General features: G+C 44.0%; 1 protein-coding gene and 1 long non-coding RNA gene across 7 annotated transcripts in view; one reads left to right on the top strand and one right to left on the bottom strand.

Moving 5' to 3' along the window:
• phf2 (PHD finger protein 2) overlaps positions 1-1,160 on the bottom strand; it is a 153,725-nt gene extending 152,565 nt beyond the window's left edge. For 3 of the 6 annotated variants that reach the window (XM_077602217.1, XM_077602214.1, XM_077602221.1), the window contains exon 1: positions 870-1,160. In XM_077602217.1, the coding sequence (XP_077458343.1) occupies positions 870-897 (28 nt within the window). In that variant the 5' untranslated portion in view covers positions 898-1,160. The remainder of the gene's footprint in view (positions 1-869) is intronic. The other 3 variants (XM_077602213.1, XM_077602212.1, XM_077602216.1) reach the window with 2 other exon arrangements.
• Positions 647-16,751, top strand: LOC144075326 (uncharacterized). Its single transcript, XR_013300539.1, has 3 exons — positions 647-930; positions 9,985-10,149; positions 15,685-16,751. It is a non-coding gene; the product is annotated as an uncharacterized LOC144075326 (long non-coding RNA).
• The last annotated feature ends 1,524 nt before the right edge of the window (positions 16,752-18,275 follow it).

The raw sequence follows: 18,275 nt of genomic DNA on the forward strand, positions 1-18,275 counted from the left end.
AACGTTACGTTTAAATCAAGTCAAATTGAGTTTATAGTCAGATTGTCGTATGTAAGACGCTATATTACTTAACAACATTCCTCTCCTGTCTGCTGCTTTAAAAGCTAGAAGTTAAATAAAATAATCATAAATAAAATAAAAAATGGGCTCTATGTGCAAAATATTTAATGCGCACAGCACTTTATAAGGTGAATAAAGTTAACTGACTTAGTAGTTTCATTGAAACCATAATGACTTAAGTGTATACTATTTATTTTATTTAAACGGCAGTGTCATTAAACATGCCTAACTAAAGTTAATTATAACATACAGCCTTATAGCAAGAGTAAAGGAACTGTTGTATTGCGAAAAAAAATTATCAGGTCCAAAATAGCTGTGTAGACACTTGATATCGCTTGAGGCAACATAAATGTGAGATGTTTTTTTGTATTTTTTTTTTCAGGCACAAAAGCGACATCCAACATGGGCCAATGTCAGCCACATTAGTGCAACCTCACAAGAAAGCTATTTGGGGTTCGGGCGGCATACCCCACTACAGTAATTGAACAGTCGTTTTCGTTTCTGTTACCGAGCGAAAAATTCCAATCATTGAGCGATGTCACAACCGTTATCCTAAATAGGTGATTATTGATAAATACACGTTGAAACCTAATACTTTGCGCATATCCGTTGGCGGTATCCTCGAATATGATTCTCTATCCCGCACAGCTTTAACCCCGCCTTCATCTCTCAACTGGCTTCTCTCGGTCAAACAAGCGAATGACTGTGAGACACAAAGCTGTCAAACATATTGAGGGTTTCCCGTTTTTGTTTAAGCTCCTCAAATCCAAATAACATCCCAAAGCATCAAATTGAATAAAGTGTTTTACCTGCCGTGGAACCAATCCTTGCAAGCATCGCACTCAATCATAAATTGGGTCACGTCGTAAGGTAATCTGCAGATGCAATACACTGGCAGAGTCGCCATGTTCGATTCACAACCACGACTTCGTGTGCGTGTAGTTGGGTAAAGAGGCTTTAGGGCCAGGGGAGCTCTGCGTCGCAACACACCCAGACTCTAGTCAAAAAATATTTTTTTTCGCTGAGATTATAATGGATTAAATACGATTTAAATCGTATTTAAAATGCACTATGTAAATATTTTTACTTTCATGTGTGTGCATGTGTAACGTCACTCTGGGCTGTTAACTCTCTACAGCAGGGGTCTCAAACTTGCGGCCCGCGGGCCAACTGCGGCCCGCGGGACGATAATTTGCGGCCCCCGTCTTAATATGAAATATCAATTTTTTTTTTTTTTTTTTTTTTTTTTACCCCTTTCCCCATGATGGCGCCGTTTAAGTGGCAGCCAATGGCAGTAGCTCTGTCCACTCGTGTTTTTCTTGTTTTACAGCATGTTTTACATGAAAAATTAGAGGGAACATTGACATGCACCTGCTTGTGGCAGGTGTGATACTGGTGTGCCGATAGCGAGCAATGATGATGTCGTGACCGGATGATTCGCCTAAAGACGTTTCGCCGACGGACGTTTGACAGACGGACAGGTCGTACTAGTATTTGTTAGTTTAATGATTAAATACAAATACTAGTATTTGTATTTAATCATTAAACGCTGTTTTCAGCTGGATTTGACCGAATTTGAGAGCATTTTGAGCCGTTTGGCGAATGGACGTCTATAGACGTTTTTTTGCCTCCATCGCGATATCATCCAGTATTTGTATTTAATCATTAAATGCTGTTTTAGGATGGATTTGACCCGATTGCTGTCATTTTACGGCTCGGTTCTGCTACATCTGCCTGCCCAAGAGTGCTTATTCCCGGACTGCCATTGATGGTAGACGAACATTGATTTTTACTATAATTTGGAAAACACCGGCGGCGGGCCGGATTAAAAATCCTAACGGGCCGTATATGGCCCGCGGGCCGAGGTTGAAAAACTTGTACACACACGATCCGGCGGGGCGAGCGTTCGAATCCCGTTTCGGCGAAACCGCCGTTCGGCCGAATGAACGTTCGGTGGAACGTCCATTCGGCGACCTGCCCGTCTGTCAAACGTCCGTCGGCGAAACGTCTTTAAGCGAATCATCCGAGTACCGATGATGTCGCTCACACTGGTACTCAGTGCGCTCAGGGAGGTTGTCTTTCTGCTCAGACCAACAAAAAATTAGAGGGAACTTTGGTTCGGAGCTGAATGAACCAATCACGGTGAGGTATACGGCTCTGGAGGGCGGGATATCGGCCGGGCTGTCCAGTGCCTCGCTCACTCACTCATTCATTCCTCCAATCAGCTGGGCGGAGGAGAAGCCGTGAGGCCGATCACTCCGCTCGGCGCGCACACTCCTCCGCTGCTCTCAGCATAGAACTGAATGAGGCGCTATGATCCGTGATCCAGCCTGTGTCAGTGTCTGTAGCCATCTCCGCGATTGAAACGGAGAGCGAAAGTGCACATGCGCCACAAACCCGCGCGACTGAATGTGAAAGATCAACCCGAGACTCATTCCAAGTGGAAAAACATATTACAGAGCCCCAGAGATGTCTCTTTCAAAGCCTGCCGTGAAGAGAAAGGTCGGTGATGAGCACAGACAGTTTCAAGAAAAGTGGGGAGTGCAATATTTCTTTGTTGAACACAGGGGCACCCCGACGTGTCTCATTTACACTGAAAAAGTTGCGGTGCACAAGGAATACAATTTGAAACGTAATTGTACTATGAGACATGCTGAGGAGTACGAAAAATACCAGGGAGATGAGAGAGCCAACCAGGTTGCCAGTCTTAAAACACGTCTTCTGAGGCAACAGGATCTCTTCAAGAAGGCTACCAAAGACAGTAATGCAGCAGTCAAAGCTAGCTACGCCGTTTGTGAGTTGATTGATCCTGTGCTAAGTGATCCCAAATGGCTCATGGACTTGGCTTTTCTTGTTGATATCACACATGAGCTTAATGTACTGAACAAGAAGCTACAAGGCCAGGGGCAACTTGTCAGTGCTGCCTATGACAACGTGAGAGCATTCTGCACTAAACTTGTGTTATGGAAAGCCCAGCTCTCTCAGACAAACCTTTGCCATTTCCCAGCATGCAAGGCTCTCGTGGATGCAGGCACACCATTCAGTGGTGAGAAGTATGTTGAGGCCATTTCGAAGTTACAGGAGGAATTTGATCACAGATTTGCAGACTTCAAGACACACAAAGCCACATTTCAAATTTTTGCGGACCCCTTCTCCTTTGATGTGCAAGATGCCCCTCCTGAGCTTCAAATGGAGCTCATTGACCTGCAGTGCAACTCTGCACTCAAAGCCAAGTTCAGGGAGGTGAGTGGAGAAGCAGACAAGCTTGGGCAATTTTTGAGAGAGTTGACCCCCAGCTTCCCTGAACTTTCCCGAAGGTTCAAGCGGACCATGTGCCTTTTTGGGAGCACATACTTGTGTGAGAAGCTCTTCTCCACCTTGAACTTCAATAAGTCCAAGTATAGGTCCAGACTTACTGATGAGCATCTTCAAGCTCTACTGAGGGTCTCCACTGCTTCCGCCCTCAAGCCAAATGTGACTATGTGAGAAGAAGCGCTGCCAGGTCTCTAGCAGCAAGGAGTAGGCAAAAGAAGCCGTGTTCAGAATATTTAATGTTCAATGTTCCATTCAAGTTCAGAAAGTTAAAGGTTAAAGAGCTGTTAATACAGACATTTGAAACGGAATAAAAATAATTCATTTTCTCTACTTAGCCAGCCAGTGTATATTGGATTGGATTGGATTGGATAACTTTATTCATCCCGTATTCGGGAAATTTCGTTGTTCCAGTGGCAAGAGGGTGAGGATGCAGGAATAGGAAAGGCATTTTAGACATAAATAGATAGGTAATAAGTAGGTCAAGAAATAAATACATGAATAAATATATAATTAAGTAAGCGTGTTGCTTAGGACATATATACATACATACATACACATAAATGTACATGCATGCATACGGTAGGTCTTAACACACAGCCATTTTTTTGTTAAAGAGCCTGACAGCTGATGGGAGGAAGGATCTGCGGAAGCGCTCCTTCCTGCAATGAGGGTGCCGCAGTCTATTGCTAAAGGAGCTTCGGAGGGACTCCACAGACTCATGCAGGGGGTGGGAGGTGCTGTCCATGATGGACATCATCCTGGTCAGCATCCTCCGCTCTCCCACTTCCTCCACAGAGTCCAAAGGACAGCCCAGAACAGAGCTGGCCCTCCTGACCAGCTTATTCAGCCTGTTCCTGTCCCTCTCCGTGCTCCCGCATCCCCAACAAAGCACTGCATAAAACACTGCAGAGGCCACCACAGTGTCGTAGAAAGTCCTCAGCAGTGTCCTGCACACTCCAAAGGACCGTAGACTCCTCAGTAGGTAGAGGCGGCTCTGGCCCCTTTTGTACAGGGCATCTGTGTTTGTGGACCAGTCTAGTTTGTTGTTGAGGTGAACACCCAGGTACTTAAAATTCTCCACGATTTCAATGTCTGTACCCTGGATGTTCACCTGAGTGGTCTGTTGAGGATTCCTCCGAAAATCGATGACCATTTCCTTTGTCTTACTGGTGTTGATGTAGAGGTGGTTTTGCCTACACCAGTCAACAAAGGCTGTGATGACTCCCCTGTACTCCAGGTCGTTCCCGTCCGTCACTCGTCCAACAATAGCGGTGTCGTCAGAGAACTTCTGGAGGTGGCAGGTGTCTGTATTATGTTTAAAGTCCGATGTGTAGAGGGAGAAGAGGAGTGGAGAGAGCACTGTGCCTTGTGGGGCCCCCGTGCTGCAAACTACCACATCAGACGTACAGTCCTGGAGTCTCACATATTGTGGTCTGTCAGTGAGGAAGTCGATGATCCATGCGGCTAGGTGGTTCCTTACTCCAGCCTCTTCCAGTTTCCCTCTCAGTAGAACCGGCTGAATGGTGTTGAAGGCACTGGAGAGGTCAAAAAACATCATTCTCAGCGTGCTTCCCGCGTTCTCCAGGTGTGAAAGAGACCTGTGCATCAGGTAGGTGGTAGCATCTTCCACACCAATGCCTGGACGATAGGCGAACTGCAGAGGGTCCAGCTCTGCATTCATCAGGGGGCTGAGGTGATTGAGGATGATTCTCTCCAATGTCTTGATCAGGTGAGAGGTTAATGCTACCGGCCTGAAGTGGTTTGGCTCCCTGGGGTACGCAGTCTTAGGAACTGGGACCACGCAGGAAGTTTTCCACAAGGTGGGGACCTTCTGCAGACTGAGGCTGAGGTTGAAAATATGCAGAATCACTATACCAAGCTGATCCGCACACTCTCTCAGTAGTCTGGAGCTGAGGCCGTCTGGACCGGTAGCCTTCCTTGCCTCGATCTTCTTGAGCTGTTTTATCACCTGATCGACAGTAATGCAGAGACCGGTGGAAGAGGGGGAGGAAGAGGAGGAGGAGGAGAACGAGGGGGGAGCGTTGCTTCTGGTCTGGGGGGTCAGGGGAGTGGGGGCAGGACTGAATCTGTTAAAGAACTGATTCAGTTCATTGGCCCACTCCCTGCCGCCAGACTCCGGGTCTCTCTCGCTGTTGCCTCCATGGCCCGAAATAGTCCTCAAGCTCCTCCAGACCTCTTTGGTGTTGCCTCTCTGGAGTTGGTTCTCCAGCTTCCTCCTGTAGATGGTCTTACCCTTCCTTATCTCTCTCTTCAGCTCCTTCTGGACCATTTTCAGGCTCTCTTTCTCCCCAGACCTAAAAGCCCTCTTCTTCTTGTTCAGGAGGGCCCTTAGATCCCTGGTGACCCACGGCTTATTGTTGGAGAAACAACGGACCTTCTTGGAGGGTACAATGTTCTCAACACAGAAGTTAATATAATCTGTGATGCAGTGGGTCAAGCTGTCAATGTCATTACAATGTGAATTGCACAGCACCTCCCAGTCAGTGGTCTCAAAACAGTCCCTCAGTACCATGCTGGTCTCCTCGGTCCATCTTTGTATGATCCTCGTGGTAGGTTTTATTTTCCTCACCATAGGGATGTAGGTGGGGATCTACTGTATGCTCATTAGTATTATTTGGTTTTGTATTACTGATTGATTTATTTTTTATTCATCTTTAAGTTAATGTATTTAATTCATTATTTTTTGTTAAAAAATAAAGATATTTGATAATGTTGGAATGTTTTATCAGTGCTTTTCTTGTGGAAATCCTGATGCGGCCCAGTCTCACCCAGACTCGGCCTCTAGCGGCCCCCAGGTAAATTGAGTTCGAGACCCCTGTCCTAGAGTCTGTAGAGAGTTAACATATATAAAAAGCTAAAATAAACATTGTTTTAGATCTATAAAAAAACTGAATATTCAGGGATTTTAATCCAGTTCTTTTAATCCATTTATTAAATAAATCTAAATATTATATCTAAAATGGTCCGGCCCACATGAAATCGAGTTGACGTTAGCAGCCCGCGAACCAACCCGAGTCTGACACCCCTGCTCTAGGACAACTACTCTAGTGTGTAGTAATACTAGGACAATTCTATTTCTTTAAATAATTGATTGTGTTTAAAAAAAACTACAGTGGTGCCGCTACTTACGAAATAATCAGATTACGAAAACCTTTGATGGGATACCTTTTGTTCCAAGAAACAAAAAATGTCCAAGTTACAAAACAGAAAACAAAATCAGCTAGGTGTCCAATCAGCCCACCATGCATGTTTTTGGAATGTAGGAGGAAACCTGAGTACCTGGAGGAAAATCACGCAGAACATGCCAACTCCACACAGGTAGACAGACCTGGATTTGAACCCAGTGCCCCAGAGCTGCCCCAAACCACAGGCCATACATTTGAGACCACTACTTCCGCTGACTAAATGTAAAATGTTTTCTTAGGGTGTGGGGTGTTTTCTATCTAAGACATCAAACCAGGTGCTTTTGTCTTGGAGTACAGGGGTGAGATTTTACCCTTAAAAGAATGCAAATATAGATACCACTGAACACAAGTTTTCTGTTTGAATTTGAATGGCAGAAACAACTGGTGGTAAGCATTTAAATGTACTTGTTTTTAAAAGACTAATCATCGGCTGACATGATGGCTCGTTTGCTCTTTTTATTTTTGCGCTTTCCTTTAAAAATAAATGAAATATCTACAGTGTGACAAATAAGTATTTAGTAAACCACCAATTGTGCAAGTTCTCCTACTTGAAAAGATTAGAGAGGCCTGTAATTGTCAACATGGGTAAATCTCAACCATGAGAAAGTGTGGAAAAAAATAAAAAAATAAAAATCACATTTTTTGATTTTTAAATAATTTATTTCCAAATTAGAGTGGAAAATAAGTATTTGGTCACCTACAAACAAGCAAGATTTCTGGCTGTCAAAGAGGTCTAACTTCTTCTAACGTGGTCTCCACTCGTTACCTGTATTAATAGCATCTGTTTAAACTCATTATCGGTATAAAGGACACCTGTCCACAACCTCAGTCTCTCACACTCCAAACTCCACTATGGCCACGACCAAAGAGCTGTCGAATGACACCAGAGACAAAATTGTAGACCTGGACCAGGGTGGGAGGACTGAATCTGCAATAGGTAAAACGCTTGGTGTAAATAAATCAACTGTGGGAGCAATTATTAGAAGATAGAAGACATACAAGAGGACCACTGATGACCCTCGATCTGGGGCTCCATGCAAGTTCTCACCCCATGGTGTCAAAATGATAACAAGAACGGTGAGCAAAAATCCCAGAACCACACAGGGGGACCTAGTGAATGACCTACAGAGAGCTTTGACCACAGTAACAAAAGCTACTATCAGTAACACAATGCGCCGCCAGGGACTCAAATCCTGCACTGCCATTACACATCCAGGCCCGTCTGCGGTTCACTTGAGAGCATTTGGATAATCCAGAAGAGGACTGGGAGAATGTTTTATGGTCAGATGAAACCAAAATATAACTTTTTTTGTAGAAACAAAGGTTCTCGTGTTTGGAGAAGAAAGAATACTAAGTTGCATCCGAAGAACAACATACCCACTATGAAGCATGGGGGTGAAACCATCATGCTTTGGGGCTGTTTTTCTGCAAAGGCACCAGGACGACCTATCTGTGTAAAGTAGGGCTGTCAGACTCGGGTTGGTTCGCGGGCCGCGTTAACGTCAACTCGATTTCATGTGGGCTGGACCATTTTAGATATAATATTTAGATTTTTTTTATAAATGGATTAAAAGAACTGGATTAAAAGCCCTGAATTTTCATTTTTTAATAGATCTATGTTGGAATAATGATTAATACCAGTAAATACTTATTAGTAATATTTAATTAAAATTGGAAGACATCTTTCACATATCTGGTTACAACTTGCAAGGAGGATACTCGTAACGCCGCTTCGTTCACAAGCATTCTGACGTGCAGTATATTTTTCATCGTATTTAGTCGCGACAAACGGAAAACATTTCATGTAATCTGATTCAAAACAATTGCATAAGACGATAAACAACTGTGTAAGAATTGCAGAAGTAAGCATTATAAGGTAAACAAAGCAGCCATATTTTTAAACAATAATGCGATTATCGCCATCTGCCAGAGTCCAGTCCAAACACGGTATGAGTTTCTTGCCAATCAGCAGATACACGGGGTTTGTTGCCATTATAGTCCTGAAAACAATGAACTGGCCTTGAGCGCAGCTGTGGGGGAAAGTGTCCTCAGGTGTGGTCCCAACATAAATCATGAATTAATTTATAGCCTTATTACTTATTAAAAATGCTTACAAAACATATAGAAACATCCCATAATAAATCCAATATTTCCCCCTTTTTATTATAGGTTTGTTATTCATTTTATGGCAAATCCAAGAAGAGAGGGATATCTCCGTTGGCTGCTTTAATTTTACCCGCTTAGGCCCTACTCGTTCGGCTGGTCTGAAAAACCAAAAACTAAATCATTTTTTCCCAATTCATTCTTGGAATTACCATGCTCCTGGAATTCACTGCTCCCCTCAGTACGTTTCATCAGCAGAGGATATAATTCATGCAATTTAGAATTCGTAGGGGCAATCGCAGTGGTTATAAGTTGGCCTATCAACGATCTTAAGCAGGGAATAACACAACACTCACATAATGTCAAAATCGTAGCAAAAATGGCTACGGAAAATTCAACAGATTAGGCCAAATCTTTGTATGTACGAAGGCCTTATCCCACCAATCTGTCAAGCGGATAATTCTACTCCAGGATGCTTTTTCATATTGCGGTTTAGGGTCTGCAGGCCATCGTTGGCCCTGGTGTGGAACCCAGTGGGGGACGTGTTGTTGAGTGCAACATTTTCAAACATTGCATACGCCCCCTGCTCCTTCAAGAAGCATTTCAACCGCTGCACGATCCTGGAACGCCATCAGACTAGTGGCTGCCAGTTGTTCCTTTATCACCACAAATCCCTGTTCAGTATAATTTCCAAGGTTTTGGACATTGTAATGCAGGTAATTGTTAGAATTATTAGGTAATATTCTATATGTGTTGTAAGCATTTTTCAATAAGTAGTAAAGCTATAAATCAAGTCAAGGGATGGACTCTTTCCTGCGCAGTTCTCTTCTCAAGGGCAAGGGAAAAGAGACGGACACCTTTTCCCAGCAGGACCAAATGAGACTGTTATGTCGGGGCTTCACCAGCAGATTTGAAAATACTGCTTTGTTGACATTATAATACTGCTTTGTTGACATTATAATCCTGCTTGAATGCTTTGTTTTCCTTATAATGAAAATATTATGTACCATTGTTTTGGGGAGATGTCACACCATTTCATTTTGAGACTGTTGTTTTTTTAAACCAGAAGGTGTTATTGTACTGATTACATGAACATGTTTTTCGAATGTCGCGATTAAATACAATGATTCAGTTACTAGAATTTAGAATGCACTGGGGGCTAAGACGACGTCACAGCGCATTTTCCTTGCAAGTTGTAACCAGAAATGTTGAGAGATGTTTTTCCTTTTTTAATTAAATATTACTAATAATGATTTAAAAGGTTTGAATCATTATTCTAACATTTTGGTCCTTCGAGGAGCCGGGGTCAACAAACCGATAAGGAGTCCAGACGCTGCTGTTCAATATCTGGAGTGACCGTGCACGGCAAAAGAAATCCCTTTCCCAGGCTGGAATATTTCTCGGCAGCGGCTGGATTCTAGTCGGTTGACGACTATCCTTAAAGGAGACATCTATCAACTTGCTGGTGAGTCCGCGTGTGATTGCTGCATATTGTTGACGGGTTCCGAGTGCGTGAAGGCATCACATGCGAAGGCCTTATTTTGAGAAGTAAGGCTCGCGTCCTGGGGATTAGCGATTTTAAAAACCCTGCGGATACTAGTCACTAGCAGGTAGACACGGTGTGGTCTATAAACGTCGACGGTGTTTGGGTGTGTGTGTAGTTGTTAAAAGCCTAAGAAAAAAAGGTACTACGGGGGCACACAAATCCGCTCCAAAAATGGGTAGTGGAAACAGTAAAACGGCTATTGACGATCCAAAGATGCGTCTGCCGTGTAAGGATTGGAAATTTGTTGAAAATCAAAGCGCTACAAGGGTTAAACACCTAAACTTATGGATAAATAAATATGGATTTGCTGGCCAGCTTAATATGCATAAGATTTTGATACTACAGGATGAAATACGTGCTAAACATGGGGGAAACCTTAACAAAATGGAGCAGGAGGGATATAATGATACCTATTATTGGTTTATGATGGCAAGGAAACGAAGTGATGGCTGGGTTAAATCAGTTGATAACGGTGGGACTGGAAACACAGAGGCTGTGTTATTCCACAGAAAAGAGGATGATGAGACTGGGCCGGTGGGCAAGAAATGTGTTGTTGCTGTTAAAAAGGAGGAGATACTGCCGAGGCCCCCTCCGACAAATATGCTGACCAGGTCGGGAGGGCCCGTGGGGGAATGGTCAAAGGCATGGGGAGAAACGCTATCTCCCCAGCCTGGGGCGCCGCCAATGACTGATGTGTTTATTGAACAATATCCCATGATCGAAGTTGCTAATCCTAATGTGGGCAAGGAGCAGGCCCCTACTATCCTGGTACACAGAACGTGGACGCAGGACGACGTGAAAAAGGCCGTAGAAGGCATCACGTCGCACAAGGTTGATGTGGGGGAGTTTGTCTTGCAAATGGAGGACATTAGACGATCTTATCACCTGAATGGGGTGGAAACGCAGCAAATTTGGATGTTCGCGTTAAAAGGAGATTGGCATGCAGTTAGGGGGGACTGGAATCCAAAAGCTGATGGTGGCCCGTTGTGTCATGACGGTCGTGAGTTGAATGTGAGAGTGCATGAACTGATTGATCGGGTTACGGGGAAGTTTAAAACAAAAGCTAATTATACCGTGATCAGCAGAGCTAAGCAAAGGGATGGTGAGCCTTTTGCAGACTATCAAATCAGGATGACGGCTTGTTTTAAGGCCAACAGCGGCATCGCTGAAGACCACGCGGCGGGCAGCCTTTATCAGGAGCAGCTAAAAAATGTGTTGCATGCTCATTCAAATTATACGCTTAGGGAATGGGTTGAAAAACATTGGGTAGACAGGGCTACGGGCACGCTTGAACAATACGTAAATCAGGCGATCCATGCAGAAGAGGTTTTAAAAAAGAAAAGAAAGGGGGGGGCACCCTCTAACGAGGACGGGATTTTTTACCAAAATAAGGGGTGGGAGCGTAAACCTTTTAACAGGGATAATGAGAAAAAATATGCAGGGAAGTTCAACAGAAATCGAGGTATGAGAGAGAAAATCTGTTGGATCTGTGGGAAAAAAGGTCATATATCCCGCGATTGCCCAAATAACAGGACCTCTAAAAGTGAAGGCCAATCGGCATGACTAGTCGGGGGGCCTGCTCAAAACGAGATAAGCAATGGATTTGAGCAGAGAGAAGTGGAACTAAATTTAGCGGAGATATTGGCACTCGATACAATTAAACCTGAAATCACACTGTTCGTGAATGGGATGCGATTAAAATTTTTGTGTGATACCGGGGCTTGTAAAACTGCGATTAAAGTGGATATTCCAGGGGCTAGACATACAAAACGGAGGGTGTTTGTGACAACAGCAGGTGGGCAAGTTGCCGCCGTTTCGGAGACATTTCCGGTTTGGATAAGGGACCCGGAGGGGGAGTCGTGCAAAATGTCTGTGCTGGTGGTGCATGAGTGTCCTGTCAATTTGCTGGGGAGGGATGGCCTATTACAATTGGGCTTGGCTTTGGTCCCATCCGCTAGTGGTAATATGGTGGTTAAAAGGCGAAAAGAGATCCAAAATGGCCAATTGAATGTGTTGCAGGGGGGCCAGCCTGCGTTTTTTTACTATACGCTAGAGGTGTCAGATAACGCGCCGACGGGGGTGGGGAGCACCCTGTTATCTACAGCTACAGATTTGATTGGAACGCGGGAGAGTGTTGAAAAAATAGACTCCCTCCAGGTGCTGATGTGGTACAAGAGATCTGAAGGGCCTGATGAAATCTATGAAAACAGATTGGCACAGGTCATGCCGGCTGAAATTAGATTGGAATACCTGTACACGGATGGTATTTCAACAGTTGTGGGGGGGGTTGAGTTGTCTTTGGGATATAGAAACCTTTTTCTTGAATGGGCAACTCCACACATTGTCTTATGCAAACCGTACAATCAGAGAAAAGAGGTGCTGCGTGACTTTGTACAAACGGCCCGCGGGGCAACCGATTGGAGTGTATTAGACACAGGGCTTGAGTATAGTGAAATTACGGAGACATACAGAAAAGCGGTGTTTCAAACTATGGACGTACGGGTAGGGATCTACCTGCAATGACTAGCACGATCGGCAACGGGGATATACCTATTATCAGAAGAGGATGAGGAGCTGTTAGCAACAGTCCCTCCCGAGATATGGTCCAAAGGACCTTCTGATGTAGGACTAGTAAAGGGGGTGATACCGGTGATAATTAGACCAAAATCTGAACTCAGGCCCTGTGTCCGACAATATCCGTTAAAACCTGATGCTTTGGAAGGAATAAAACCTGTAATTGAGGATTTGTTAAAAGCGGGGGTTATTATTGATTGTGAGGATTCACCTTGCAACTCTCCAATTTTTCCAGTGAAAAAGGCGGCCCCTTCTGGGGGATGGAGAATGGTTCAGGATTTACAAGCGGTGAACTCTGCAGTAATTCAGCGCGCACCTTGTGTGCCAGACCCGCACACGCTTTTGAATAATTTGGATCCAGATGCGGCATTTTTTACAGTAATCGACATAAGCAACGCTTTTTTCTCCATCCCATTAGATCGGGATAGTCAATTTTGGTTTGCCTTCACGTTTGGAAGGAAAAAATATACTTTTACGAGACTGCCACAGGGATACTGTGAAAGCCCCACGATATATTCACAGATTATGAGTAGCAGTGTAGCTAGGTTCCAACCGCAGGGGGGAAGCCAAATTATTGTGTATGTGGATGATGTACTAATAGCTTCATCTAGTTTAGAAGCCTGTAGAATAGACACTGTAGCCTTGATAGGGCACCTGGCGGCGGAAGGCCACAAAATAAGCAAAAACAAATTGCAGCTTTGTAAAGAACAGGTAAAATATTTAGGATATAATCTGGTTAAGGGTGGAAAGAAAATTTTAGATGACAGAAAGAAGGTGGTCTTGGACGCACCTAAACCACTGACTAAAAAACAAATAATGTCATTTTTAGGTCTCACTAATTACTGTAGGGCATGGATTCCAAATTATGCAGAAATTGTATCTCCCCTTGCTAAAATAATGAATGATGGGTTAAAAATGTCCTCGGCTCTAAATTGGACAGCAGAGGCTGAGACGGCATTTTGTACGTTAAAGCAGATGCTAGTAGCTAGTGGTACTTTAGCGTTACCTAATTATAACAAGCCTTTTGTGCAGATGGTGGACTGTAAAGGGGAGTTCATGACATCTGTGCTGACTCAGGAATTCGGGGGGAAAATGAGGCCTGTTGCATACTTTTCGTCCAGATTAGATAAGGTGGCCTGCGCGCTTCCTCATTGTGTGCGGGCGGTGGTGGCGGCTTCAATGGCGGTGGAGAGCAGCGCTACGATAGTGCTTTTTCATTCTTTAACCCTTAGAGTTCCGCATGCAGTGGCGGCGTTATTGCTACAAACAAACATGAAATTTTTGTCTCCGGCGAGACATTTGTCTTGTATAGCCATTCTGCTTTCGCAACCACATCTCACACTCGAGAGGTGTGTTAAAATTAATCCAGCTACTTTGTTGCCACTTCCTGGGGAGGGAGAGCAACATGATTGTCAAGCGATAGCCGAAGAGGCTACAAAGTGTAGGAAGGATTTAAAAGATCAACCGCTGGACAGCGGTGAAGTCCTTTTTGTTGATGGTTCCGCTAGTAAGGACGAAATGGGAAAAACTCGGACGGGGTATGCGGTTGTAACCGCGACTAAAATCTTAAAAGCGGAACCATTGCCGTCCAATTACTCTGCGCAAGCGGCAGAGTTAATTGCATTGACGGAAGCATGCATCCTGATGAGCGACAAGGATGTTACAATTTATACAGATAGTCAATATGCATTTTCATCATGCCACGTTTTCGCTAGTTATTGGGCAAATAGGGGTATGATATCTTCCACGGGCAAAGCGGTGACACATGCTAAATTGTTGCAGCGACTGATAGCTGCGGTGCAGCTCCCAAAACATATTGCTGTTTGTAAATGTGCAGCACATACTTCAAAAAATGACCAGGTTTCCTTGGGGAATGCCTTTGCTGATGTGGCGGCAAAGGAGGCTGCAAGGAAACCCTTTATTGGGATGATAGACTCGGTGTATGACGAAAACATCTTACCAGATGATATTTTGGCAAAGATGCAGTTACAAAGCCCACAATCCGAATTCAAATTATGGATTGATAAAGGGGCGAAATTGCAAAATGGGGTTTATGCGAGCATTGAAGGCCAACCAATCTTACCAAAAAATTTGTTTAGATGGGCGGCCATTTTGAGTCATGGCAAAACGCATGTTTCCACGGCGGGAATGGTTGCTTTAGTGCAACGGCACTACAAAACGTATGGATTTAATCTATATGCAAAAAATTTTTGCAGAGCATGTTTGGCTTGTGCTCGGCATAACCCCCAAGGGGGGATACGGCCACGACGTGGGCAATTTCCAAATGCTACATATCCATTTCAAAGGATACATATGGATTTTATTGAATTAAGTAAAAGTGAGGGGAAAAGATACTGCTTAGTGATTATTGATGCCTTTTCAAAATGGGTTGAAATTTTCCCAACAAAACACATAGATGCGTTAACGGTAGCCAAAGCATTATGTAAAGATATCATTCCACGATATGGAATCCCAGAAACCATTTGTAGTGATAATGGCACCCATTTTGTTAACAAAATAATTGATGGAATTGGCAGTAGGTTCCATATCTCGTTGCGAAATCATTGCGCCTACCACCCACAATCGGCGGGCCTTGTCGAAAGGATGAATGGAACTATAAAAAATAGACTAAGAAAATGTATGGAAGAAACAAAGAGACCATGGACAAAATGTATTGATTTGGTGAAGTTACATATTAACATCACGAGCTCAAGTGGGTTAACCCCATATGAAGTCCTGTTTGGTAGACCATACAAATTGCCATTATTCACTACACAATGGGAATTGGATGACGAGGCAAATTTAGCTGACTACATGAGAAAATCTTTAGAAAAACGCACCGAACTTAAGTTACCAGAGGGAGATGGTTCTTTTCAACAGGAAACGGACGGAGCGAAGGTGGTTCCTGGAGACTGGGTGCTGATACGCAGTATAAAAAAGAAACATTGGAGTGACGCAAAGTGGGAGGGGCCATACCAAGTGTTGCTGACCACGCCAACAGCCATCAAGATAGCTGAGAGGGGAACCTGGATTCACCTTTCACACAGTAAGAAGGTTATCTCAATTGAAACGGTCCAAGAGGAACCCCATAAACAAAGATAAAAAGTCATGGTAAAAACAATTGTTGCCCTCGGGGCAAAGGCATTAATGATTGTGACTCTATTCCTCTCCATAATAGGGCTACTTTCTCCAGTTGGAGAGAAAGGCGGAGGCGTTTCAATTAAAGATACACCTTCTTACGGGAGGGTAAAACGAGCAACAATAACATGGGACATAACATTACCTACTGACTCAAATTTCCAAACATGCATTCGAGATGACACCCCCAGACGATTAAGCACACGAACACTGTTTTGCCTTCCATACAATAGAACTACGGATATCTTCCTTTCATGGAAGAAAATATTTTTAGACTCATGGACATCCCGGTCGCCATACAAGGGATCAACCTATGGTAAAGGATATGTGTGGTACATGACAGCCCTGAGGAGGGGTTGGGGCAACCTTGTTGCAGAAACTGGTCAAGATTGGCGAGCTTGGATGTCGGACGCGTGCGCAAAAGCCATCAGGCCCCTGATAAAATTAACCCAGACGATGGGGGGAATACAAATCAGTATTCAGACTGACAAATTGACTTGTGGAAGAGATCCTTGTCTGACGTTTTTCCTAAGCCCATGGTCAAGGGGGGAAAACCCTTATTACAAATTTTACATTTGTGTTTCAACAGTAATTACCATGCCTATGGAGGCCGTGTTTAGGGCGTCAGAGAAGGAAACAACTGAAAAGGCCGTAGTAAAATTGAAATCTGAAAAAACCACAGATGATGAATTCATTTCTGCAACAGGGATTTCCCAAACGGGCAATAATTGGTTGTTGTTGATGGAAAATGCAGCTAAGGCTATCAATCAAACCTGTATAACATGTATGGGGCCACGCCCCCTCTTACGAGTAGTGCCCGCACAAATTACCCCTGATTGTGTAAATGAGATAATGACAAAAGAAGATGTAAGCCCAAAATGTATGAAATGGAATAATGTCTACCCAGTTACAACGACAGCGAAGGACAAGCCTAACTTTTCAACACGTTTAATCATTTTACCTGTTTAGTCCTCACAGGGCACGGTCCGGCACTGGGAGCGATAAATGTGACGTGGTGTGCCCACGTCCTAAAACAGACTGCACCCCTGATACCACGTTCTGACCTATGGTGGTGGTGCGGCCAAAACAAATTATACGACTCCTGCAAAAATGCCGCAGGACTTTGTGCCTTGGTCTCACTGTTATTACCAGTGTCTGTTTTTCCATCTACAGTAGAGGAGATACAATTGGCTGCACAGAAATCTGGTATGATGGCGGGCCCCTCGCGACGGCGTCGATCGGCATGGAGAGAGGGGGATCCGACCTACATTGATGCGATTGGCGTCCCCCGGGGAGTCCCAGATGAGTATAAGTTGGTTAATCAGATCGCAGCAGGTTGGGAGTCTATTTTTCTTTTAATTACTCCAAACAAAAATGTTGCATTACAATGTCCAAAAACTTGGAAATTATACTGAACAGGGATTTGTGGCGATAAAGGAACAACTAGCAGCCACCAGCCTAATGACGTTCCAGAATCGCATAGCAGTGGATATGCTGCTCGCGGAGAAAGGGGGCGTGTGTGCAATGTTCGGAGATGAGTGTTGCACTTACATACCGAACAACACGTCACCCGAGGGGTCCCTCACCGACGCCATTGATGGCCTGCAGACCCTCAACCGCAATATGAAGAAGCATTCTGGAGTCAGTGAATCCGTCTGGCAGCGCTGGTGGCGGGATATGTTTGGAGAATATCGGAATTTGGCTCAATCCGTTGCAGTTTCCGTAGCCCTTTTTGCTACGATTTTGACATTGTGTGGGTGTTGTATTATTCCCTGCTTAAGATCTTTGATAAGCCGACTTATAACCACTGCGATTGCCCCTACAAATTCCAAATTGCATGAATTATATCCCCTACTGAGACGTGCTGACACTAACAGTGAATTCCAGGAGCATGGTAATTACGAGGATGGATTGGACGAAAATGATCTTATTTTCTGTTTTTCAGACCTGCCGAACGAGTAGAGCCTAAGCGGGTAAAATTAAAACAGCCAACGGTGATATCCCTGTTATTTTGAATTTGTCATAAAATGAATAACAAACATATAGTAAAAGGAGGGAATGTTAGAATTATTAGGTAATATTCTATATGTGTTGTAAGCATTTTTCAATAAGTAGTAAAGCTATAAATCAAGTCAAGGGATGGACTCTTTCCTGCGCAGTTCTCTTCTCAAGGGCAAGGGAAAAGAGACGGACACCTTTTCCCAGCAGGACCAAATGAGACTGTTATGTCGGGGCTTCACCAGCAGATTTGAAAATACTGCTTTGTTGACATTATAATACTGCTTTGTTGACATTATAATCCTGCTTGAATGCTTTGTTTTCCTTATAATGAA

The sequence above is a fragment of the Stigmatopora argus genome, chromosome 6 (assembly GCF_051989625.1).
Source record: "Stigmatopora argus isolate UIUO_Sarg chromosome 6, RoL_Sarg_1.0, whole genome shotgun sequence".
Taxonomy (NCBI): Eukaryota; Metazoa; Chordata; class Actinopteri; order Syngnathiformes; family Syngnathidae; genus Stigmatopora; species Stigmatopora argus.